The 27,491-nt window shown below is 39.8% G+C and overlaps 3 protein-coding genes across 4 annotated transcripts in view; 2 read left to right on the top strand and 1 right to left on the bottom strand.

Annotated features, from left to right (window-relative positions):
- Positions 1–1,577, bottom strand: part of MAPK8 (mitogen-activated protein kinase 8) — a 242,209-nt gene extending 240,632 nt beyond the window's left edge. Inside the window, exon 1 of one of the 2 annotated variants that reach the window (XM_088169082.1) lies at positions 1,463–1,577. The gene's annotated coding sequence lies outside the window, so the exon portion shown is untranslated. The remainder of the gene's footprint in view (positions 1–1,462) is intronic. The other variant, XM_088169083.1, reaches the window with a different exon arrangement.
- Positions 1,369–16,731, top strand: GDF10 (growth differentiation factor 10). The gene is made up of 3 exons (XM_014875300.2): positions 1,369–1,743; positions 6,695–7,602; positions 11,831–16,731. Exons 1-3 carry the CDS (start codon positions 1,446–1,448, stop codon positions 12,020–12,022), a joined length of 1,398 nt encoding a protein of 465 aa, XP_014730786.2. The 5' UTR covers positions 1,369–1,445; the 3' UTR covers positions 12,023–16,731.
- Positions 16,732–16,864: 133 nt separating this feature from the next.
- On the top strand, positions 16,865–20,866 carry GDF2 (growth differentiation factor 2). The gene is made up of 2 exons (XM_014875296.2): positions 16,865–18,039; positions 19,681–20,866. The coding sequence occupies exons 1-2, from the start codon at positions 17,694–17,696 to the stop codon at positions 20,625–20,627; spliced, it is 1,293 nt and encodes a 430-aa protein (XP_014730782.1). The 5' UTR covers positions 16,865–17,693; the 3' UTR covers positions 20,628–20,866.
- Positions 20,867–27,491: the final 6,625 nt, after the last annotated feature.

The following is a 27,491-nucleotide window of genomic DNA, read 5'->3' as shown; positions in this document are numbered from 1 at the left end:
GAAAAAAAAAAAAAGCATCAAAGGGTAGTTTGGCTTACTTATAAGCAAAGATTAATTAATAGGAGGTTTGATACTTTAGCAATGTACATTTGGGCAAATTTGTATTTGCAAATTGTTTGTTCGCACATTCAAAGGGCACAGAGCAATGAGGCCTGGTGCTAGTTTTAAAAATGAATCAAACCTTTCTTTGCCATGATCCAAAAACGACAAACTTGTGGTTCAGATGCTTTCAATAGTATCTGCTCAGACTTGACACTCCAAGGTTAAAAAAAAAGCACAAAAGAGTTGTGTTATACACAGCAACAGTAGCTTTTTCCAACAATTTTTCAATTATTGTATTGTATACTCTCCAAGAAAAGTAACTGCCTTGGCTACCAGAGAAAAAGCTTTTAAAAAAGGAGGCAGAATTTTTAAATTCCCTTAATATATACCTCTCTCCTTATAGGTTGTCTTTAAAACTGCTATTCATTACACCAGCATTTATACCCGCTGGATGACTATGATTCAGAACTACCTGTGTCACATGATGAATAAGTGCAACATGCACCATTCACTTTCAAATCAACCCCCTCCGACCTAAGCCATGTAAATCCTTCAGAAATTCACACCACTATTCTCCTCCTCCAAATCACACATAGAAATAGCCCAATGACGAAAGTGTACCAATGCACAGCCCCTTTAACCCCGACCATTTAAGTATCTGCTTGGAATTATCAGTGACCCTTGTTGCACTCCTGGCTAGCTCACTCTGGTTCTTCTAGAGTACGGAGCCACGGGGACTTCTCTTTTCTCCGGGGTCCTTGAAATAAACATTATTCACAGCGTTGCCTTTACAAGACAGCAAAGACCAAACAGCAAAGACTCTTCCACTTTCGGCACGTACATGCGCACCCTTCCCTTGTCATGCTGTCCCTGCCATCCACTCACCCTTCCGTCCCCTCACCTCCTGCCCGCCCTGCTTGGTATCTATTGCTTCTATCTTTCAGGAATTATTTTCAAGCCCCCTGCCTCCCGGCTTGCGCAGGCAGCCAAGGTGCCGTCCTGCCGCAGCGCTGGATGCCGCAGCGGCGGCGGTGACATGTGTCTCTCATCAGCAGCTGGGCGCTGATGAATTTAGACCCTTTTCCCGTTACGCTTTAAGGAGCGGGGAAGCCCCACGCTGGAGAAACGCAGCGTTCCCTCCCGCAGTCCCCCCGCACCCGGACCCCTGGAGCTGCCCCCGCTCCGCCGCCCCCGGCCCGCAGCTCCTCGCCCCCGGGCCCGGGGATTGGCCCGGCGGAGGCGGCATCAGCGGCGGGGGGGGGGCCGCCCCCACCCTCCCTCCTCCTCCCTGGCCCCGCCGCCCCCTCGCCCCGGTGCGGCAGGGCCAACCGGGAGACCCAGACGCAGGCAGCGACCCAGCCGCCGCCGCTCCGCGCCCGGCCGCCCGCCCGCAGCATCCCCCGATGGCCGCCCGCCTGACCTGCTGCCTCCTGCTGTGGGCCCTGGGCCATGGGGGCTGCCGCTCGCCCGCGGGGGAGGGCGCCGGCAGCGCGCCCGCCTGCCCCGTCCAGCCGCCGGCCGAGCCGGACTCGTCCGCCCCCGGCCGCGACCCCCGCGGCGGCTCTTCGCCGCCCCCTGGGCTGGGCGGCATCGCTCAGGACATGGTAGCTGTCCACATGCTTAAGCTCTACGAGAAGTACAACCGGGAAGGGAGCCGGCCCGGCGACGGCAACACGGTCCGCAGCTTCAAAGCCAGGCCGGGTAAGACGGGCCGGGCGCGGAGGGCACCGCTGGAGCCCCCTCGCTCCTCTTTCGCTTTAAAGTGACGGGTTTGCGTCGAGGTGGTCATTGACTGGGCGGGGTGTCACTCTGGGTGAATGCTGGGGGGTCCCCTGCTACCTACAGGAACAGGGTGTCGCCCCTCGCTTTGCGGACGGCTTCCCACCTTCCCTGGCTCCCTTCCCTTCCCGGAGAGTATCTCCCTTGGGAAAGTCTCCGTTGCTGTGAATGCAGACCAGAGGCAAAAGAAGCGCCGTTCCTAGCGCACATCGCACTGGGCCAAAAGATCTTTTTAGAAATACTTGGAGCATAAGCCTAGCAGCGAGTGCTCCAGACACTGGTCCTCTCCTCGGCTGTTCCCGCAGCCTCTGAAGTTCCTGCTAGGAAGAGTGCCGCCTACAGGACCGCCTAAAACTGCTCGGTGTCTTAAATTCCTTGCACTGCCTAAACCTGAGAAGACACATACCTGACCTCCCTCTCCCCAGTTTTACTTGGCTTGATTATGAAGGTGGAGAAATATAGGTATTGTGTCAAAACTACACTTTCATTATCCCAATATTACGTCAAATAATAAAAAGGAGGTTTGCCTAGTTAATAATCCATACATTCGTTATCTTTTGCCAAGGAAACGCAAACTCTCTTTTCTGGAAAACACCTTCCTTCTTTGGTTAACACTTACAGACTGTAACTAAGATCTTAGTTCTTAAAATAAGAACTGTATCAGCTTCCAGAATCTAGTTGTTACTATCGTGTCAGAAATATTCATTATTCTATTTAGACAAATCTAATGCATTGAAACTCACAAAAGCAAATTTTGCATTAATCTATTTCTCCTCCATTTAAGTCTCATGTATACAGTACAATGCAGCATACAGTGTTTTAGAGAATGCTTACTGTAATATTGCACAATAATTCATATTCTCTTGTGCACCCCAACTTAATTTCTATCCTATGTCAATTGTAATACTAGAAAGTAATCATATTCAAGGAGGGGCAAACTCCATGGAAAAGTAGGTGGCTAATGAAAATGTTTAAAAATCTAGGAGTTACGATGTAAAGCAATTGCAGACATTTGGGAGAAAAATGAATTGTCATGCTCTAGATCGTTTGCTAGCGGTTGCTATAATAGGGGTTAAGAAGGAACTTCCACTGTGCAGGGTTTTTCATGACCTCCTGTTAACGCTTTATTTTTCTGTGAACTGAGCAGCTAATACTGGCTGTCACCCAAAAAAGGCCCTGGACTACAGGGATTTGGGGATAAGGCAAGAATTACACTACATTCTTTTTCTTAATTTTTCAAATAGTCGGATGCACACACTACTTGCATCAAAGTAGTCTAAGTTATAATTCTGTAATAAAGTAGTAGCATTTTCTACCCAAGGGTAGATTGTGCTCGTCAAATTCAAATCAATATTATTTCACTCGTTTCTCTGATCATGCAACCAAGGCAGAGAGGTCTTGGCTTTCCCTGCAGTGGAAATAAGGTATGTCTATGTCCAGAACTCCTGTCTCCTGTGTCCTATCTATATACTTCCTCTACTGGATCCCATCTTTACCAAATAACGTGGCATGAAAGCAGAAGCTCCTCTTCACTGTTGCTTTGAACTGTTTTCATCAAGTTAGTGATAAACACCATAAAATGTACCATAGAATGATGCAAGATGAGGGAGGAGAGAAGAACCATATCTTCCACCACATTTATCTGTTCTGAGAAATTCTAGTTTCCTTCTGAAAGAGGAAATTGGCGTGTTTTTCTAACAAGATGTGCGGAACATCAATTCTTTATAAAACACGGATAATAATTGCAGTCCTATTGCAATAAGCAAAACAGACTACACACAATAATTTTCATAATCCCAAGCAATGGACTTACTTCTTTTATCACATACCTTTCAGAAAAACTGTAACAGTCTGTTCCTGCAGTGCTGTTTGAAGCTGTTTGTGAGGTGACACTCAAGCATCAGGGTTACTTGCAGTTGTCAAGATGAGGGCTCTGGAGATACAAAATGTTGGTCCAGACATTCGTCCTTTGTCATATGTGTTATGGAGTTCTCCTCAACCACCCAATTGTATTGCCAGCCTACCTGCTCCCTAGAGGGTATAGGTGGTGTTGTCTGAGCTATGGAATGTCTAATATTTTTCCATATTCAGTGTGAGGCACTTGAAATACAAATGCATGTGCTGTTTACATGTAGCCCAAATACAACTTCTTTTTTGTTCCTCTAGCATACTTGCCCCTTCAGAAAGAGTACTTCACAAACATCTGATCCCCTCCTCTCAGCTCACCTCTACATGTGTTCACAGGGATTCTTTTTTTTTTCCTATGGAGCTGAGACATGGTCTAAGAACTAATTTCTCAGGTTTCTTATTTCTTTAGATTCTTTCCAGTTTTCAGGGAACGTTGTAGCTTTAGAAAACAGCACCAACTGGCTGAAGTTAGCCAAGTCATAATTAGTTTGCGTTCAAATGTGAAATATTAAGTTATTGTCCAACTTCACCTGAATTGCTCAGATTGAGGGGATTTAATCTTTATGGTAGCAATTTGCTGCCTAACCATGAAACTTCCCCATAAATTGACTCCTGCAGCTCAGACTCATTCCCTGAACATGATGCATCCTCTGTGCTAAACAAAGCAAAGACCTTAATGAATAGTAGAAAATAGAAGATATTTAATTAAGACTGTATCATAATGCATATGTGCAAGAAAACCAAATCAAGACTGACAAGTTGGTAAATGCCTGAGTGAACTTATGCAATATGGAAATACAGCTATGCTCCATCCAAAACCCAACATCTTCTAAATTCCTAAGAAGACTGTGCTTCTTGGCTTCTTGGCTTCTGGTTTTTCAATAGGTGCAGATTTATAGATTCTTACTCTGCTTTACAAAGAATTTTTACTTTTGGAGGGTGTGTTTCATTCTAGAGTGCAGAATTATTTTAGATTAATTCAGCCTTCCTTACCCTGATCTATCATTACAAGCTGCCTTCCCTTCTGAAACCTTTATTCCAACAATGTTTGTACTCAAAGCAGTAACTACAGAGCTGATGGTGCTTGAAGCATTCTATTACTAAAAGAAATATTTAAAAATTGAACTGTACACAGCTCGGGTGGAGAGAACCAGTAGATAGACTTCTTTTTAGAAACATATGCTTTCTGAAATGACCATGCAATAATAAAGCCTGGTGTTCTAAAGGACGTATTATAATTACTCTTCCTTGGCCTGAGAAATCATCTAAGTAGCCTTGTGAAATTTCTGTGCTTCAAAGACTTGAATAACATCTAAACCCTTAAGTTTTTTCATAATATGAGCGCCTATATATATGACTACTGTTGATTAAAATTTACTAATAAGAATCCTGTCCTGAACTGACAGAAACAGGTTCTTATCACATCAGTGCAAGTTGTTCCACTTCACTGTATCAGGAGCAAAATACAGATGGTGCAGATGGAAAGGGCATACTTGAACGTTTGTACTCTGAGACTGCCTGTGTGATTAATGATCATGTTAACCTGCTGTTGTTTTAGTCCAAATCATGGTTCTATCCATGCATTAACCGGGAGATAGCAACCACCGATTTAGTAAGGTGTAGCTCTCTTTCAAATGAAGCTGTGCTTTAAAGGAGGAATGTTCCAACACGTGGCAGTTAACGGTACTGCCTTTCTCTTGGTGCAAAAATTTCTGTGGCTCGTCATCTGTAGTGTACTGAAAAACACACCTAAGTGTTTCTGAGAAGCCTGGCTGTTGCATTTCTTGGGTTTTGTTTGGTTTGGGGTGGTTTTTTACCTCCTCCTGCCAGAGAATTTTCAGGTGTGTCAGGGCTGCTAGAGGGTTGGTCCACCTAGGGTTAATTAAAGATGCAAACTTACCAACTGTAATCTTTTGATGCATTCTAAGTAGCGGTGGGAGCTTGGGAGAACAGGAATCACTTCTTGGTTCTGCCACCACTTTCCATATACTGTTGAGCTAGTAAAAAAACAAAGGCAACTTTTCACAATGATAGACTATTAAGGCATTGTCTTTTTATGCTGGGATGGGATTACATTTTAACACACTAAGAGAGGTTTCTACTGTTTAAATAAACTTGGTGTAAGCAGTGTAAAATTGCTCATCTTCCTCAAAGGGAGGGTGAAGATGTAAGCTGAGCACAAACTGTTCAACTAGCTAAAAAGAAGCTGTTTGAAAAGGAGTTTGAATTTTAAGAGTCAGCTCCTGTTCAATAGCATTTGTCACTAACTTCATACAGATCTAAACACAAGCCGTGGAAACCAAGTGTGTTTTTACAGTGCTTTAAACAAAGCTCCTACATGATGTGTACTGGAAAGGAGGATTGCTCAGAGTAATGATCCCCAAAATGTGTTACACTGCTTACTGTCAGCCCCCTTGTGAAATGTCTCGTGTGCACTACTCGCAGATGATGAGCTGTTGCCCACATAAGTTACCACCCAGACATCTTTCAGGAATCTGCAGTCAGCTTTAGATTAGACAATCTTGAATATTAACTGTAAACCTGGTTTCTGCTAGTATTGGTTTCAGCAAGGTGTTTCTTTGAGTTCTGCCACAGGTAAATTTGACAACTTCTCTGCTCCTGATTGTTACAAATGAAATACAATAAAGGATTGCTTTTCTTGCCTGCCTAGAATGAAAGGCAGTCTGGAACTAAAAATCTCTGGAAAGAATTTTACCCCTCATGTATACAAAAGATGCCCAGTATGTTGCACACTCTCAATGGTACTGTAATATTGCTATTAAATAGTTAAGGCTTTTTCCTCCTCTTATTCACCATAGTTTTAAGCTGAAGTGACAAGCTTACTATACTAAATGACTTGATGTAAGTGAAAAGTAAAATTTGTTAATTTACTTAAATGGAAATAAGATTTGACTACCATTTTTGGTTTCAGATATATATCCGTGTTTTCCTTGTTCTCTTGCAGAATTCTTGGCCCAGAAACCCTTGTACTGTTTCAATCTGACATCCATGCAAGATTCAGAAATGATCCTTGCTGCCACTTTTCACTTCTACGCTGACAAACGCCCTCGGCACCGGGAAGTGTTTTGTAAACGCTCTAAGAACTCGTCCTGCCGCCTTCTCCACCTGCCTCCAGTCCTACGGCTCAACCTAGTTTTCCAAAGCATTCACCAGAATTCTGCCTATGGTCTAGTGAAAGGGAACTTCACTGTGCTTCTTCAAAGGCGAGGGGCTTGGCATGCAAAGGACATTTCACACATTGTAAAAGAGTCAAAACGAGCTGGAGAGCTCATTCTCTGTGCTGAGCTTGATTCTGGGGAGAAACACCAGGGCTTCCCCGAACAGGTTGCCAGCCATTTCCCTTATATACTGGTTTATGCCAATGATCTTGCAATCTCTGAACCTAACAGTGTGGCAGGCACCCTACAACGTTATGATCCATTCCCTTCCAATGATGGGGACCCAAATCTATCCCCTAATGCTTCTACTGATACTCGAGTTAGGAGGGATACTTACGTTGCTAGCTCCATTCAGAACAACGAGTTGCCAGAAGTAGATTATAACAACAATAAATACAACAAACATGACATATGGGAGAATGCCTACAGATCCTTGAAACCAAAAGCTTCACGCAAAGATCGAAGGAGAAAAGGGCAGGAAAATACAGAAACACTTAAAAAGTCTCAGGTGCTAAATTTTGATGAGAAAACAATGAAGAAAGCAAGACGAAAACAATGGAATGAGCCAAGGATTTGTTCAAGAAGATACATGAAAGTTGACTTTGCTGATATTGGCTGGAATGAATGGATCATATCTCCCAAATCATTTGATGCCTACTACTGTGCAGGTGCATGTGAATTTCCAATGCCCAAGGTAGTATGCCTTTTTATTCTTGTCAGCTTGCAAACAGTAGGCCTACTGTTCTGCTTATCCAACGACTTCTTTAGTTAGAATTCCCTTTAGGTTTTTGCCTTTTTCATTGTGTTTTTTTTGCCTTGACCTAAATAATTTAAACAATATTGTTTCCATCAACTTAGTCATCAGAGTGCAAAAGGATTCCCAGTTTTCTTCAAATGCAATCTGAAGAATAGGAAAAAATATCTCAGGTTTATCTTACAATTTCTCATCTTATCTCTTGAAACCATACATAAAGACTTTTGTGGCTTATGAAAATATGGTTATACATACTAAATCATCCAAATACTCTATTGTAGTGACAGAAGTATGAAGTATTATATGCTAGTATTAAAACAAGCTACTCTATCACCATATTTCTGGATTCCACTTGTAATACCTTAGAAGAAAAAATGAAGAGTAGTTACACTGAGGTATTTTTAACTTCAGGAAACTGCTTGTCACTATTGAAAAGAGTAATACTGATTAAGATGATATTTGTGTATCTAAATTCTAAATATGTTAGATAATTCTGCTGGAACAAAAAAGTTGATTTACCTTATATCTCTAGAAATGCCACAAAACTGGCTCTAGCACCCTAAAGTAAGTACACTGAATTCCTCCTATAGAAGCAGTGTGAAATTTGTCAGTGGAGAGACAAACATTTCTCTCACTCCCACTCTGCTCTATGGCAAGAACTAGAAAGGTTGGTAATCCTGTGTTGGACAAGAATTTTTAGAATTTTAAAAGGCTTTCAAGTAATGGCAGAGGGGAGGATCTGAAGCACTGCATAACCTGCATATTTAGAAACTGTAATTATTTTGCAATTCTGCCTACAAATGGCCTGATTATTTGTTCGACTGACATTTTTGTATGTGGTCATTTGGCACATAAATAAAGCATAGTGCTTAACAGCACAGAATTTCAAGGCTCTGAAGCAGGAATCTGCCCTACTTTATATCCAGGAAGACTGATGTATGTTTGTGTTGAAACAAGTAGTATAATTTCAGGAAGAGTAGATATGTAGGCTATTTTTAAGTCCAGGAACAGTGGAAATCCAGACTTCATGGTAGGCTGTACAGATCAGACCCCACGTTCTTGTGTAGCTGCCAATGCTGAACCAGGTGTACATAAACTGATACATGGTCTGGCAAAAATTAAATCTTGCACTTCAACAACTTCACTTTGTTGTTTTAATATAAATTGATCGTGCAACATAATCACCATTTAACTTGTCCAAAACAAAAGATAGTCTGGGAATATGGTCCTTTACCATAGACTCACAGTCTAATGCACCATTCCCACACAACAACATAAACCTAGAAAAAAAAGAAATCTCCAACCAAACAACAACCCCACCCTTTAAAAAAGATGCATTTAACACATCTGACTTGTTGTGAGCAAAACAGCATTACACAAAAGCTGGTAGGGCCAGAAGAGAGAGAATCCATTTCTAGCTTGGATAGTTACATAAGCTTATATTGCTCACTTACTTAATATCTTATCTAGAAATATAAGAAAATACTTGATATATAATAAGGATTCCCTTTGACTTGCATCTTGATGCTCAAAAACCGAAATAAGGGAAACAAAAACCCAACTGATTAAACAAAACAAAACAAAAAAACCCAGAGAAACTAAATCACCGATACATAGATTTGGGAATTCTGGGTTTGATACACATTCATTGATTTGGTTTGCTGTGGAAGAGGTCTACTACTTGTTAGCTTTGTCTTTTTAAGAGGGAAAAAGAGAAGCAGATTCAAAAGTGTAACTTTTTTTAGTGATGGTTTCAAAAGGAGGAGAGAGAGGACACCAGCATGAATGAAGATTCAGTTCAGAGCATAAGAACTGCTAAATATTACTTAGGAAGAAATTCTTTCCTTCACATATGCTCTAAGTCAGGAAAGTATCAAAGGCCAGATTAAAGATATTCATAAAGACTTGGTCTACACAGTCAACCTAAGATGGACAACAGACACCTTATTTCCAAGTGTGGAGGTAGAGTTACATACCTGGCATGTTGATTATCATCACATTGCAGGTTTTTTGGTTTTTTTCTTAAGTATCAGTACATCCTTCTGCACATCCACTTTAATAACTACAAGTCTTGATTTAGATAGATACTCAACAGTTTAGATACAAATCTTCCCATAGTAAATTCACTTACCTTCCTGCTGAATTTCTTTTTCCCTGAACTCTGAGGAGGAAGACTAGATTATATGTATGGCTGGCTGCACTGCTGCATTTGCCAAATAAATTCCAGTCCTGCATGTCATAGAACCTGGTGTGCTGTATATAATTTAGCAGCCAACATTTAATACATTAGCACTTCCTCAGTGCCATTATTACTGGGCATTCAGCTAATTATTTCAAGCTTTCTACTTTGGCACATTGAGACAAAGTCAAATGTGAAGCCCAGCCCATGATCATTGAACACTGATGCCAGGTTTCCAGAAGGGCTGGAAAAATTCAGAGCCTGGCTGGACATGGGATGGGTGTGCTGTCTGGCTCTGCTGTGGATATAGGGTTCAGGCAGCCAGATTCCATACAGAGTACCAGTCTATCAAAAGCATTTTCCTTTCTAAGCACTCTTGTGCATAGCATGTCTATTTTCAGGCATTAGAAACATAATTAGTGTTGTCTTGGGAGGCAGCTGGTCAGTCCCAATAGACTTTATTCACATGCCTTTTGGGAGAAGATCCTTGTAGGATCTTCTGCAGTTCATAGCCAAGAATCCTGTAAGTCAGTAACTGGCCTTGAGGGCAATGATAGAGGCAATAAATGCTGTTTCAGTAGCACATTGTGATCTGTGACTGTTTCAAATAACAGCATGAAATAGCACAGGTGCTAGGATCAGTTCAGGAGGTTTTTCATAAAGGCTAAATTAAGAACTTAATTCCAGAAGCTCTAATTCTTTGAATTTATATACTCTGCAGTTGCTTAAACAATACAAAAATTCCTGTCTCTTGCTGTCCACATATGCTGACATGACCAGCATGGGTAGAAGCTGATTACTACTTCACACAGCAGCTGAGACCACCTCACTGCTGCTTGTCTGTGAACAATTTTTAAATCTAAAGATGAAGGTGGGCAAGAGAGAGCAAGCTGTTGCTAAGTATGCTAACAAATGCTAATTACAGAAAGGCACTGTGCAGGATTGGTCACTTGTTGAGATTTGGCTATAGGGATGCTGTCTTAAAGAGTCAAGGGCAGATTTCACAGTTACTCCTTATAATGGCTTAGTTAAAGAAGATCTGAAAGCCTTAATGGCAGTTAAGGTTTGAATCTGATTTGCTGGTATGTTACACTTAATGCAAATGTTTCAAAACTGAATTATACTAAAAACAGTTCCTTTGTTATATCCATGGACTGCATAACTTTTCATGTTGAAATGGAAAACCATGGTTTTTGTGGCTCAGTACCCTGAACATGTTATAGATGTAAAGCTGCTGTGAACCTCACTTCATACCTTTTCCAGCCTTCCAGCCTTTTTTTCCTTCTCCCTGTTTGAGGCCAGCCCATGGAAAGAAAAAAGCCAAAAAAGCCTGGAGATGAAGGCAGAGGGAAGCAAAGATCACAGATATGAACTATTTGTCATGCAGTTATGATCAGAAAGGCTCTCTCAGGGTGTTTGACTATTCTATAATAACTCTCTCCTGTGGATGCTACTTCTGATCTACTCTGCTCTTTTAAAAGAGTAATTACTCCAGGAAAAAGTAACTAATTCCAGGTTAGCATACATGAGGAAAAATTCTAACGGAACACAGGGATAGTTATTTTGAAAATACTTACAGAAGCAAATTTTCTAAGTTAGACAAGGTTAAGAAAACAAAATACAGCATCTAGCAACTGAGAACTATGCCCCAGCTTAGGCTTCTCCTGCCTGTCTGCCTCCAGCATGTAGCAGGTACATTCGGGGACATTTTTCTTCAGGCCTCTGACTGCTGGCTGTGCCACCAGTGCCCTCCTCTGGTATTTATGAAGGTAGCCTAAGGAGCACAAAATATCTGTTAGATACATCTAGCTCAGGAAAGCTGGAGGTGTGAGGGAAGTGTGGCTGTGCTGCACGGCTCTGTGACCCAAATAGTGATGTATTTGCTTTATTGAGAAACAAAAAACTGCATAATTGTTGTTATTTTCCAAGTCCACCTAGGAAAGTGACTGCTCATAAATGAAGCTGTAACTGTTTCCTTCTCTGTTCTAGATTGTCCGGCCATCAAATCATGCTACAATTCAGAGCATCGTAAAAGCAGTAGGAATCATTCCTGGCATCCCAGAACCCTGCTGTGTTCCTGACAAAATGAGCTCACTCAGTGTCCTGTTCTTAGATGAGAACAAAAATGTTGTTTTAAAGGTATATCCCAATATGTCAGTTGAAACTTGTGCCTGCCGATAAGTTTGTACAAACACACCTTAAACGAGGCCCACAAATCCTGCCTGACTGCTCTGGGAAGTTGTAAAGGAGAAATGGATCCACTTGTGTTAATGAACCAATGCAAGTCTCCAATTCCTCTACAGAAAGCATGCAGAGAGAACTAAAACAACGCATGTGCTCTCCTCAAAGGATAGGTCACACTGTCATCATTTGCCTTTCATATTCATCTTCCAGGAATTCAGTACTGCTACAGATACCTTCCTAACCCACCTAGCCAAGACACCTGCTGTGTAGCGAAAAATTTAAGTGTTTTCCATAATCAAAGGACTAAAATATGTTTTTATATGTTATTTTCTGACTATTTTATCTCTTCAGTTAACCAAGAAGATGGGAAGTGAACTTGCAAAGGCAGGCTTATTTTAGAATATCACTTTTGTACACAAATCAAAATTTTTTGCCTAAAACACTCATACTCTTAATATGTATATTTATACTGAAAAATGCTGTAATAAAGGGCTTAAAATGTATATTTTCTTCAGGATGCAAGTATAGTTCATTGCATAAGTTTCCATATAAACAACATGTTAATATAGTCATTTTTGGTTACCCTTCCTTAATATATAATTTCTTCTACAAAAGACATGTAATATCCCACATTTTTGGTTTGCTGGATAATTTCAGGTTGTTAAACATATTCTCTGAGTAACACATACAATATAGTAATATGTTGAAATACTAAAAATAAAATAACCAAGATTTATATTTTTGTAAATTATGCTTTATATCCTCTAGATTGTTACACGCTTTTAACAAAAGCTAATAAATTAAAGGTACAGTAGTATCTAAAAATAATTGATTGTCTTTCTATAAATGCACTTTCCTACATTCTGTTAATTAGATGGAAACTTGTAAATACACGTTAAGCTTGTCATAATGGGCTTCAATAGATTAAAGACAGAAGGAAATACTATGATCATCCAGACCGACCTCCTGCATAGCACAGATCAAAGAACTTTGCTCAGCAGTTTCTGTACCATGCATTATGAAACTTCTGTTTTAAGCTTGGGAATATCTTTGAAAAACATGCATAAATTTGTCTTTAAAGATTTCATGTGATAGAATATCTCTACTGGACTACAAGTAGTTGTTCCAAAAGTTACTGCTCTCTGTTCATATGCAGTGGCTTAATCCTAGACTGAATTTGATGAGCTTTAGCTTCAATTCAATGGCTCTTACTGTAACCTATTTCATTAGATCCCTTTTATCTATTATCCAAAATACTTTCACTGTGTATTTTTAGTATAGAGAGTAGGGTCAAGTTACATTTTGGCTAAGATTTAAATAGCTTGATTTCTTATTCTAAGCCTTAAAACAATTTCTCACAGCTCCCTTCTGAACTCTTTCCAGAACTTTCATTAACTTTCTTTTCAAACAATGAACATCAAAATGGGAAGCATTTGGCAATGGTTCCATTGGAATTCTTTATAGAAATAAAGTCTCAGCATCCCTCTAACTCCTACACAATCCCCTGTTACATTTATGGTAGCCTTTTAACTGCAGCACTCTTTTAAGAGCTGATGTTCCCATCATGGTGTCTGTCAATCCTCTTAGTGTCCCCATGTTCTGGGACACACTTGCCACATACTTCATTTTCACCCCCCTGCTGTACAATAGCATAAAGAGACCAAGAGTGGGAGAAACATCTGAAGTCTGTAAGGTAGCACAGATTAAAAGATATGGAATGCTTCTTCCTCAAAAAACAGTCTAACCTTAGGCACTACCTTCTCCTATTAAGAGTTGCTTTGTTTAAGGGAAGAATACTACAGTCACTTCCTCTGATGAACAAAGAACTGTAAGGCTCCTAGCCTAGTAAGGTTCTAGGTATCTTCTGCCACCAATTTTCTATGTTCAGGTGGTGCAGATTCTCAGACAACAGAGGTGTGTAAATGTGGTACTTCCTGCTAAAGTACATGAAAGCAAGATTCAGCATGCTTAGGAGGCTTTGCAATGTTACTCTCACAGCAGTTCTTGCTAATTGCTCCTAGAAAGCTCTGACTAAGAAGTAAATAGTTCTATGGTGCCCTGTAGTGACTGCCAGTTATGCCTGAAAAAAGATCGCTGATCAAGTTTGCAGTTCTTCTCCCAAAGTATTTTTGTACTTTGTAAATTACTGCTATAGTTTACACTAGAACTATTAGGAAAAACCTTTGTATAGTGTTGCTTTAAGAGATCTCTCTTAAAAAATTTACAATTTTGTGTTTTTTATAAATCACGAGAAACTCAGCTACAATTGACAGAGTAATGCTAATGTATAATAAAAAAAATTAAAGTTGTCAGTCATCATTCCTACAGAACTATCATAACCATAACATTTTTCAAAGTATCTTAAATCCATGTTATTTCTGCTCTTTATGAAAATCTACCTTTTTATGTAGGTCTACTCTTCCTCCCATTTATCTCTAGATCTGAACAGCCTGACATATTAACTTCATATTCTTAAATTCTCCTCTATAGCATTTTGTTTTCCTTAAGGAATATTTGCTCTCTCTTGAATTAGTCCTCAGATAAAAAAATTCTTTCCAAGATGTGCTGATGCAAGCTATTGTGGCAAGAAATACCACACTGTGATCTAAGGTCTATAGGACATAAGGAAAAATACCACTGCTAAGGACACCTACAAAACTCTAAGAAGTTAAGACTATGTTTAAAGTTCTGTTGGCAAAACTATATATACATTATACCTCTAAGTGTGATTGCTCTCAAAACATACCCTTGCTACACAAGTAATACACATCTCTTATTAGTAAATCATATTTCATTTGGAGTTTAGCTGTACTGGTCAATTCTCCAACCCAAAAAAGGCTTTCAACCACTTTTAGTAGTTTAAATTACTCCTTTCTGTATCTTAGGAATTTGGATGTCTAATCTTCCTCCAGAAAGAGAAACTTTGCATTTGAAATGGCACAAGTGCAGACAGCTGTTGCCAGAGGACACTGATACCCTCACTGTCTTGGTTCCAACAGATCTTTTTATTTCTTTGAACATCCTATAAACCATTCTGCTCAATGCTTGAGTTTCTAGAGAAAGTTACTAGTGATAAACACAGGTCAAGGTAATTTCACGAACTGATCCTAAAAGAAAATGGTATGAGTTAAGAAAGATATAACATGAAAACAGCTGATACTAGCCAGCAAAGTGTTGAAACCCTTTTTTTCCAAAAAAATTGCAATTTTATTCTTTCAGGCCCCTGCTTAATTGCCAGAGGTAACAGCAACAGCTACAATGTACCTAGGTTTTTGTGGAGTATTTAGTTCACTTGCACAAGGCTGAATAATTAAAATAAACCACTGGACAATATTAATGTGTTTGTATATTACATTAATTAAAATCTGTCTCACTGCCAAACCTCAAAGAACAGTTTTCAAAAGGAATTTCCACAGAGTTAAACTGTTCATTGTAAAGTTTCTGCACAGCTGACACTTGGCCTGACAGTATTTGACAACTTTATGTATGAACTTAGAGTCTGTATATAGCAACCCACACAGCATTTGCAGGAGGAGAGAGGTATTTATATAGATAGCTTGATCTAGCTGCACTTTATGTAATTAAAATTAATTTTAAAGTAGCTACAGAACTTCAGGTACCTAGGCACAAGGAAGGGAAGCTGCTCCTACTGAGTCCAAGACTGCATGCTTTAAAGTCATAACTCTTAAAAAATTTTGTTGCTGTCATGGATTTGTGATGCAGTTTAAGCATCCAGCACGATGCTGTGTAATGGCAGCCAGTGAAAGCCTTGGAAAGATACACATTGGAGCAGTGAACCACATAAAGAAAGGATGTTTTATTTCTGTATGTGGCACTGGTGGACGGCCACTAGAAAACTACGTATAGCCCTAGGATTCACCTTTTCAAGAAGACATTCAAATTCTGAAAGAGACACAAAAAAGAGAGACCAAAACAGGGAGACAAAATGCCTTTTTTTACTAAAAAGAACGATCTCTTTATCAGAAAGAAAACTGAAAAGTAACTTCATTACACTGTGCAAGCACTTTGACAGGGAGAAAATATGAGTGCTGTAGCCAGAAAGTTACAGGAATTCCTGTCTAGAAGGTAAAGTCAGTCACAATGAAATAATGAATGTGGCATGAAGGGTTTTTTAGCTGTAGGTGATAAACTTTTAGCTACAAAAATTGAAGAAATTTTTGATTCTTTGACACATTCAGATAAAGTCTGTTGGCACTTGAAAGTTATGTTTAGCCAAACACAAGGAATTGGACTCTGCATGTAGGTAGGAAACACAAAGGCCCCGAGTAAATATAAGTCTTGCTATGCAGGAGACCAGCATCAATGCCAAATAATCCTTTTTGCCTTCATGTCATAGGAACATAATTAACCAGGATCTTAGATCCAAGTTATCACTTGAACAGACAATAAGCAAGCATTGCAGAAGTCTCGGATCACTTTAAGTGCTGTGTATCCACTGCTAAAAAACAAGAGGAATGGCCAAAAAAGGCAAAATCTTGACCACATGTCTGCAATGAGATTTTTGTTAATGTAAAAGCTCATAATACTCTTCATTTTTTTTGGCACATCTACAGTATGAAATGAGTTGTTCTTAGAAAAAAATAAAGCATTAATAGTACATAAAAAGTAATTATGTATCGTTAGATTAAATCATAATACATTCATTAAGATAAATAAACCTAGTTTTTTTTCTGCATCATGAGAAATTCATTTGCCTTGACTTGTTCTTCTCATGCACACAATATCTTCAGAGATAATCTTCTGTATCTTCAAAAGGACTTTTTACTTTCCATGTGGCCTTGGAAGGCCTAGTTCTGTCTTCATTTTGAGGTTGCTGAAAAAATGACTGGTTGTTCTTGGACTGGATTGACCATCATAAATCTATGAAATATATTACATAAGATACTATAAAAACAAGCCTAAATTCCCATACACCAAAGGAATCAAACTGTAAATGGACAAGCCTGCAAACAACATGAAGCAAACTTGACACAAAACAGATATTTCACTGTGTACAAACAATAGCCCTTGGCTGATAAACGGAAAGAAGTTTTAAGGTTGTTTGCAATGTCATGAGATCATGTCTTGCAGAATCACAGGTCTCCATCAAATTAATGGGCATTTTCTGATTGTATGTGAAGGGATTGTATAAAAGATTTGTGAGATGTTATTGCTAATAGCTAGTAGAGTGATTTTGTTCTAGATCCGTATTTTCTAGTCTTGCTGAAAACAATGTAAACTTCTGCGTCCCTAAGAAAGCTTCTCTCTGTGTTGGCAAGGAAATGATAGAAGAATGTAATTAAGCAAAGATGACCCTAAAGTGAAATGTGGATTCTTTACAATATACAATGTCCTTCCCACCAGCCACATGTGTTTGTCAGATGTTTACAGAATCTTCATTAACTAAGAGCTTTGCTAGATAACAGAAGCTGAAGCATGGCATCAATGACTCTGATAAGGACAAGTGTACGACCAATCTGCTTGACAACTGACAAGAGGCTGGGGTTTGAAGCAGACTGCAAAAAGAACACAAGAAAGTGATTTGCAAAGGGCATTCCAGTTGTTTGCCTTACATCTTCTTTCCTCTGTCTGTATTGAAACAGGACTGGCAATCAGCTAAAATAGCCTTGTCCTCTTGTCTCTCCACCAGAAAGTAAATCTAGAAGAAATGCATTGTTTTGGAGTATTAGCTGCACTGTCTGTTTTCAACATCATTGCTTGTTTGACAAGAGGCAAGCCTTTGCAAGACTGGGACAGGCTATCAGCTATGGGAAAGTCTGATGCACACTTTCATGATCCTGGGGAAGTAGAAGATGAGACCCATTTCAACTTTAAATCTTTCTTGGAGAATATGAAGATGGATTTACTAAGGAGTTTGAACTTGTCAAGAGTCCCTTCACAAGTGAAGACCAAAGAAGAACCACCACAGTTCATGATTGATTTATACAACAGATATGCTGCAGACAAGTCCTCCATCCCTGCATCAAATATTGTAAGGAGCTTCAGTACTGAAGGTAGGAAAAGTCCTCAATATGTGGACTACAATTTTTAAAAAAGAACATGAATAGTAAATAGCCTGATTCTTTTGAAATTCAGAAGAAACTGAGTTCCTAACTTCCACAGATTCTTTAGAAATGAAACATTAAAATTTTGGACTGTATTCTTGCTTTATAGTTTCTTTCAATCTTTAAAAAATGCCGTTACCTTTAGTTTTCTTCTTTGGTACACTGTATAATATTCTCTTCTCAAATGCTTGAACTAAGATGGTGCACCAAATAGCAAGGTTTATATGAAGCATGTTTCTCAATCCTAGATATTTGGAACTGAGGTTTTAGCATGCAAACTTCTGATCACTTATAATTGAGACTGATGCTAGAGAGTTTTTCTTTAAGTTAGGCTCTGTACATGTTTAAAAACTACAGCAACCAACTGAGAAATTTGTTGCTGGATCCAAGCAAGGAACAGCACTGCTCCTCCAAAATTCTGAGTTAGACAAAGATATGGTTGTATGGAAATGATTAGTCATGCTTATATCAACAGGAAAAACTCAAGATGTGATCCCTCTCTATGTAACACTAAATAGACTTTTAAAAGATCCATCAGGCAGTACAAAGAAGTAAGTGCAATCCTTGTTATAAAAAGGAAATGGGGAGAAATGAAGTTTCTGTTTGTATGAGAAATAGACATGCACAGATAACAGCACTACAGAGAAGTCCAAATTCCCAAATTAGTGTCCCTAGTCCTGAAATAGAAAGAAATCTCAACAATAGGACCTGGATTATAGTTTCCATATCTCCCTCTCCCCTCTGACTACTTTTGAGGGTAAAATGATCTGAAGAAATGGCAACAATAGCCAATTAAAATTGCCCTAAAACCCAGTCATGATTAAGCAGTTAGTTTACACTGAGCATTAAATAGACATCAGGCATGACTTTTAAACACAACCAATCTGATCTTCCAGCCAAATATCTGCCCCTCCCAAGGTGGAGTTGCTGGTATTGCACATAGAGCTGCAGACAACAAACATGAACAAATCCACACAAACTCAGAGAGCCCAACCTGGAACAGTCTGGTACCTGGGCATGAAAGGCTGTTTATCACCAAGTCCCAGTTCAAATAAACACTGGAGCTTCAATTCAGGACTTTCAAAAATTTCTATTTCCCCAAACTCCCAGTCTAAGCTGCTTTCAAACTTATCTGAAGACAGCAACAAAAGCCTCAGCACAGCCAGTTCTTATAGACATTTGAATATGTATATTAGAGCAGTTCATAAGAGTAGGAAATCACTGGGTTTTCTTACAAACTCTTTGTGCAAAAAAATCTTTAGTAGATTGCTAAAGAAAACTGCACACGCCTTTTTTATGTACTTAACACTTCCCAGCATCATCCATAGTTTGTTTAGGCAGCCTCTTTATGCTTCCCTCCACACACTCACCTGGCTATGCAATCAGAGTAAAATACTACCAGCACCAGGGACTTCCATTTCCTCTTTTTACTCTCTACCCTTGAAATTTGGCCAGAAGACAGAATTTTTTTTTTAATGCTGTGTTACCATGCTCTTATTTTATCCCCAAAATATATCCCAAGTCTTTTAAAATCAAGTTACTTGGACAGTCAGAAGCGCTGTAACCACATGTTTTAATTTCCTATTGCAGATGTTGTTTCTTTAGATTCACCAGAAGAAAATCCATTTCAGAAACATATTTTGTTCTTTAACATCTCTATTCCACAATATGAGGAAATCACCAGAGCTGAACTGAGAATTTATATCTCCTGTCACAGGGAAGTTGGGTCTCTCTCTAGGCTGGAAGGCAACATGGTAATTTATGATGTTCTAGATGATGGCCACTGGGAAAACCCAGAAAGTACCAAATCTTCCCTTGTCTCCCACAATATCCAGGAATGTGGTTGGAAGATGTTCGAAGTGTCCAGCGCTGTGAAAAGATGGGTCAGGGCAGGCAAACTGGAGACTAAAAATAAGCTGGAGGTTGTTATAGAGACTAAAGCTCCGAGTGGTTTTACTTGTGGGAAGCTGGATGTCAGTGTTACTCCTGACACTAAAAATCTGCCCCTGTTAATAGTGTTCTCAAACGACCGCAGCAATGGGACAAAAGAGACCAAAGTGGAGCTCCGTGAGATGATTGTTCATGAACAAGAAAGTGTGCTCAAGAAACTAGGGAAGAACAAGAACAACACTTCATCTGAAGAGGAACAGCAGGGAGAGCAAAAGGCCATCCCTGGATCCCACTTACATTCCTCCAGAAGCAAGCGAAGCGTTGGAGCCAACCACTGCAGGAGAACTTCCCTCCATGTGAACTTTGAAGAGATTGGCTGGGATTCCTGGATCATTGCACCAAAAGATTATGAAGCTTTTGAGTGTAAAGGAGGTTGCTTCTTCCCTCTGACAGATAACGTCACCCCAACTAAACATGCTATTGTCCAAACTCTGGTACATCTCCAAAATCCCAAAAAAGCCTCCAAGGCCTGTTGTGTTCCAACCAAACTGGATTCAATCTCCATTCTTTATAAGGATGATGCTGGTGTGCCCACTTTGATATATAACTATGAAGGGATGAAAGTGGCAGAATGTGGCTGCAGGTAGTATACAAGGCAGCATCTCTAAGAATAGGAACATCTCCCTTTTCTGTCCTGTGTAAATCTGTACGATAGTGATGCAAATGAAGACCATTAAAAACAAGGTTTGGAGCACGGTATGGGGCTGGTTGTTGTTGCTGTTTGTTTTAAGGGAAAATTGGCATTTAAAAATGGCAACCATTGTAAATAACCTGCATTATATATCATGGCAAAGTGAATACTGGATTAAAATATTGTGAGATTGAATGAATTATGCATTATGTGGTGACAGTGATACGATGTCAATGCCTTATTTTCAAACTTTCTGTTTAATCAACTGTATTTAGGTCACAAACTAGAGGATTTTCAATGGGGTTTAGGATGTCCTGCAAATGTTTAACAGCTCTTGAAATCTAATTCTCTCAGTCAACTCTGACATTTTCAGCTTTGGTAAAACTCAGTAAGTGGAATGTTGTCTGCATGATAAAGTCAGGAATCCAAATCCAGGAAGCCTTTTCTCATATCAGTAATCTCAGAGGCTTTTAGAGGCAAATTATTTGTTCCTGTAAGTGAAGATTTGCAGTATTCAAAACAGAAGAGACTCTCACTTATTTCATTCCCAAGTTTCCTTCTGTGGGTAGCAGGTGCCTTAGTTTCAGCTTTCTTATCCTCAATGTCCCTATTTTTACCCCTTTATGGCACATACTTGAACGATAAGAAGTGCAGCCTTCCGCTTCCAAGACACTGTTTCCTAGGAGGAGCAGCAGCCCTTATCGCTGCACAAAGATAAGGAGCCACTTTGACCTACTGCATATTCTTAGTATTTCTTTGCAAGAACAAGCAGGCAAATGATGTCCAGCCTTAGAAGCTGTATCCTAAGAGCAGTGGGGGTTGGCAGAGCTCAGCACTTTTGAAAATCTCAAGCTGATTATTTAGAGGACTAAATTTGTTGTTCAGAGTCTGGCATGAGGTTCTGATTTTTAAAAAATTTCTTCTTAGGAGAAATTTTATTTTATATACAAAGTTCTTTCACCCCTTAGAAATCTGGGGAAAATGGAAAACTTCTATCTGTGTCCTATTACATTGCTGTATGAGAAATATACTATCATACTATCATTCTGCTGACTTCAGTTGTATTTTCACTAAACAAGAACCCCATCCTTCCTGCAATTAAAGTAAACTTCCTTTGATGCAAACGGAGGTTGTGCCTGTAAAAGGACAAATTGTCATACATTGGTACATCACCATAGTGCACCTCACTTCCACTCCTTCACCACCTTACACACATCCACCTGAGAACCCTTTTGAACCAAATCCTTAACAAACTATGCATCGGTTCATAAAGGTGAAGAATATTGATGAGGCAAAAATCTAAACAGTAGCCTAATTTATGGAAGCAACAGAATTTAAATCGATACATATGTTTTGAATTAGGACAGCCTGTGGGCAAGACGAATTCATTTGGCATGAACAGGTCAACTTGAAATCCAATACACAGTTTATTTACTATTGTTAACCTAATACAGAGCAAATAGCAGGTGAGTGTGAGTAGGGCAGTTATAATTCCATCACAAACTGCTGGTTAGATCACAAACCATGAGCACAAAGCACGATTCACTAGAATTCCTGAACTGATTTATAGTCTTTTTCTTTAGAACTGGTCTGCAGTTGTATGAGATCTGAGATCGGGGTCCATGCAAACTCTATACATCCCTAGCTGCATGCCATTAACCTCTTAAGCTTCCCACAGCAGTGATCATTTTACCACTGGCTTCTGTCATCTTACAGTCATCGTTATGTCTTCTGCCTGCCAGAGCCCCCTGTATTCTCTCCCTATTTTGTTCCTTTCTCCTAAGCTCCTGTCATTTTGCAAAACTTCTTTTAAATGACAGAGAGAACCAAACATGCACTAGGTGTGATCACATTAGGAGACTTATTCACCCTCGTGTCAATGTAATTGTAGCTAAGTGCCCTCCAGTCATCTAAACACAAGGTCCTAGTTACATTTTCATTCCACTGAATACAGAACTTTGTCCATAATTAAATGAAAAAATGGGGAAGGGAAAAAACCTACACAGAGAGAAATTCTCCTAAGAATCAGAGGGGGGGAAGAGGTGGGGGGTGTTACATTCTGAAGTCAAACATTGATTTTTATTTCCCTTATTTGGATAGCAAAAATAAATACCCCAAACCATTTTGGCTCAAAACCTTATCTCCTAGCTATGCTATCATAATTCTAGAGAAGACCTACAGATCCCATCACAAAACTGGACTAGAAGTTGCTTTTATATTTTAATGGAAAAAATCAATTGAACTTCCAGCCAGCTTTAGCAATCATATGCCTATTAGCTTAACGTTTGGTTGGCATGGTAGTAAAATGAAACATGAATCTTTCCACAGGGTAATGAACAGGGTCAAGAAGAAATGAGAACCCAGTAGTGACTACAGCTGCTGCTACCTTCAGCATGGCTGAAGTGCATTTCAAATCGATGTTTGGCTTTATATTTAGCAACTTGATTTATGTACTTTTGCACATTTAATTTTAAATAATTGTTTGAGATCGTTCAGGTTTCAAATGCTTTGGGATGCAACAAGTCAGCCAAGTGGTCATGATGGTTCTAGAGTCCACAGGCTGTGAAGAAGAACAGGTAAGCATCTTGCCCTTGTTTCAAGCTGGACACTGAGAAATCCTTCTCTGATCACTGGATTGTGAATGTTGATCAGCAGCTTGCTGTTACTGAGGAGCAGGTTGGGGCTTGTGCAGTGTTCAGCAGATGCACAGTAAAATTAAAACTTATTTGTTTAACATAAACACAATGCATATGTATATCCTCCTCCTCAGGCCTGCCTAACTGTGCAACAGTCCTGTAGCATCAGACTCGCCAGCTGACTCCACAGCCAATTTTAAGGCTAACCTATATCACTTCAGTCTGAATAGATAAACTTGGGAAGCTGGTGGAAGCTGGTCAGAAGATACAGCTGGTGCTATTTTTACATAGCTTCCCATCTTGTCTGTGTACACAGCAGACACAATGGCCTCTGATCTCACCCACTCCTCCATGCCATGTCCCAACACAGAGGAGAACCAGCAGTCACGAAAGATAAAAACGTCTCTATTTTCACTATTCTGTGCTACAGGTGAAGAGGCAATAGCTTTATGGGAATCTGGAGGTGTTTGGCTAGTATCTGCTCAGATGCCTTTATCCTGTAAAGATCCTGTCAATATAGAAACGTTAAGCTAAATTAACATTTCCTGATGTTCGGAATAAAAGGTTTTAGACTGGCTCTCAAGGAAACCCGTCATTTCAGACACAGCTGTGCCCTACACACGTAACACTGCTCCCAGCACAGCTGATTTCAGCCTCCTCAGAGCCTGGCCCTTATCACACAGGTAATGCACACAGGTGTGTGGCCATGCTCCATGGAGATCCACATGGCCACACGCTGTGATCTCCAGGAAAAACCAGCACCTTGCTGTAATTCCTCACAGGCAGCACCGAATTGGTTTGTTACAAAGAGTTGCAAGGTATAGGCAGAAACACACATCAAGCTGGCAAAGCCAACGTAGTAAGTGAGCAATGTCTGCAAGGTCAGACCCTGTCTTTGCTCTGTGGGACTGCTCCACACCCTCTCTGGCTGCTCTGAACAGCTCATAGGACACTGCCTTGTCTTCCCTGGCTTCTGCCTCCTGGCACCCTCACAAACATACTGTCCTTCTAACCTGATTCTTCTATGTCATCTTCCTTAAAGCTTCTGCTGGACCATCAGTCATAATTCAGCCTGACGGGAGAATGGCTTCAGGGTAGCCCTGGCAAGGGGACTGCTGAGTTCATCCCTTGCTGAGGTGTTTGGTTTGGCCGGAGCCTGGCACACAGGTTTGGCCATTTGCCCTCACAAAAGCTTTGAACTGGCCCAGCGCACCAAAGGAGAGGAGGAGCAGCACCCCGGCAGCCTGGCCCTTCCTGCTGGGCTGGCCACCAGAGCCTGTGATCCAGCAGCCACGGAGAAGCCCTGTCCTTTACAGCAGCACAGCTAAAGGGGCCATACATACGTCAGCATGGCGGGCAGCAATGGCAGTCACTGAGGCATTGGGCTCTCAGCAGAAGCGCCGGCAGCAATCGGGTCGGTTTGGTGGCAGCCACCTGTGATGGGCACTAAACACAGCCTGCTGTGGGTGACTGGACCTCGCACTGTTTCAAATGTAACCCCGGGATAGCAGGGCCTGACAGAGTATTTCATATTCAGTATTTATGATTGGCTGACTCTGCTTGGTGTACCATGCTGAACAAACACGTAAATCTATCCAAAATTTAGGATGTAGACAATACAGATAATATAATGCAAACACATAATACACCAGTTCTTCAAGGAATGCACGTTCAAAAGTATGTTTCTGAACTAGGTCAGGCTGCATATTTGAAATGCATTTTCTTGATGACCTCCTGAATCTTCTGCTTACCTAGAATACAGTAGTTCATCTGTTCAGCAGAGCTGGTCAATGTGAGTTTATCACGGCTCTGCTCCATACACTGTGATGATTCTCCACCTGCTCTTGGCTGAAATTAGACAGATTTCAAAATGGGAATACACTTTTTCTACCCTCACTCAATCTTACTTAAAAATATAAATCATCTTCTCATTCTTTTTTTTTGTTTTTCTTGATCAGTGTAAAAAGGGAAGGGAATATTAACAGAAAACCAAAATCTAACCCATTTTGGATTTAAGTTTTTCTTATTATAAATGTAATCATTAAGCAACTCAGAATACTATTTCTATTTTCATTAAATGGAAAGATTTCAATATTAAAATAATGTGAAAGAAAACTTCCAACTTTAATTTTAATCTATACCGGTTTGTACAGCATAAGAACTGAAAAACCTTGGGACAAAAATCTAACGTTACTTCTTTTGGCATGGGAATTAGAAAGGAATCAAAGAGTGATATTATTAATTCTTTTTATTTCTCAGGGGCCTAGAAAGCCTGCTCAGGAACAAGGTTTCCTTTGTACCAAACAGTACAAGAACAGAACAGAATAGACAGTCTTAACCTATGCAATCCAGTCAAGCCTGTCACAGACAGCCATGAAGTAGTACTGACCCAGACTTGTACATCTATAAAAGGCAGTGAAGGTTTGTCTAGAAATACTTATTGAAATCCTGGAAGCATTAAATATTTCATTAGCATAGTCCTTCGGTTGAGCTAATAAACTCTGCCTCTCAGTATTTGGAAGCCAGATATCACCTTTAAATTAATTCTAATTCATACATATAATTTAAAATATGGCTGCATGAGAAGGCTTTACTGAAACCAAAATTAATTTATTCCAACTTTCCCCTGTATCCTGTTGGCATCTGTGCCAGTGAAAAAGGCGCTCTTGCTGCCACCTTCAGATGAGCCTCCCGCTACTGCGGCTTGTCAGCGACCAAGATCTACATGGGAGTCTGATGAGGGAGTGGTGGGATCAGCTGCACAGGACAACTGGGGAACATCGGAGCACAATGTAGAAAGCAAATAATATACAGCAAAACATTTAATCTTGTGCCTATGGAAGATTTTTTAGTATGTGATCTGAGTAAGGCAGGCTCTGAATGCAGACTAGTCTGGGACAGATAAAAAAATGCCTCTTTTCAGAGTATGTGGGAAGTTCATACCCACAGGAAGTCAGAAAATGAAATACTTGTGGACAGATTTTAAAGGATCATAAAGTTTTATGAGTTATAAAAGCTAAAACTAGGCCTTAGCTATTTAGTTCTGCTCAAAACTAAAATCAAAATAAGAATTTGGCTTGAGTTGTATTATAAATTAGAATAGATGGTAGAGTTACATTTTGGATCTGGTTATTCAGAGTTCAGTGAACAGACTTGCATTATACAACATATTTGATAAAAATTTAAGCTATATGTGCCTCAAAATGAGTAAGCAAATAGTTATTCTCCAAATCTTAAGAAGTTCACACCACACAGAAAAGATTCTTACCTTCTAACATCATCTATAAAGAATTATCAAAGTAGTAGTGAATGTTACATGTTATATTGAATTCAGAAATCCATACTGAACATTCATATTGAATTTCAACAGAAATAGATTACTGAACAGATCCAATGAGGAAAAATAGTTTTTTCCACTGTCCTAGCAATTTAAATTGTGCGTGTTGGAAAAAAATCATTATTTTGCATTTACATTGTAAAGCAGGTTTTGTTTTTATGTGGCAGCAATAAAGTACATGAGAATGAATGTGCATAACTCAAGAAATAAATAAAAGGTTTTGCCTTATCTAGTCACAGTCCCGTACATATTTTTCAGTATCTTTGCTTCATAAGAAGCTCAGCTACAGTTTCCAGCACTTCTGATATGAAAACCTTTGTAGACTCTGATAAAAGGCAAAAATAATCGTCAGGAAAATACAGAAAAGGTTTTTTTGTAATCTTATTATTATACAACAATAGCAGGCAGCAAAGTGCCATTTTGTGATTTTTAACCTCTAGATAAGGCCTCACTGGAGAAGAATATTGTTCATCTGTGGAAATACTTCCTTAAACGCTATGGAAGAAATTGTCATGTAAAGAGTTTAGCAGTGATAGGTAGACCTCATTTAGGTACGGAAGGCACAGCTGATACCTGGCATACTTTGATTAAAAATACTCAGTTTCTGTCTGTTCTGGTCTCCTTTCTGACTATTGTCTTCCTGGCAATTCATCTATGTCTGTTACATTCCGAGTGAGATGAGGTGACTGTTACCACCTTGTACATCACATCTGTAACACCCTTTGCACAGTAAGTTGAAAGTCATGAGTGGCAGGCTTCATTCAGGACACTCACACAACACCCAACAGAGTGTGTCCACACAGGCTTTAGACTCTTCCCTCCACATGCATTCATATGGAGCAACATT

Source organism: Sturnus vulgaris, chromosome 8 (assembly GCF_052056855.1).
Source record: "Sturnus vulgaris isolate bStuVul1 chromosome 8, bStuVul1.hap1, whole genome shotgun sequence".
Classification (NCBI taxonomy): domain Eukaryota; kingdom Metazoa; phylum Chordata; class Aves; order Passeriformes; family Sturnidae; genus Sturnus; species Sturnus vulgaris.
This window is presented reverse-complemented; position numbering and strand designations above follow the sequence as displayed.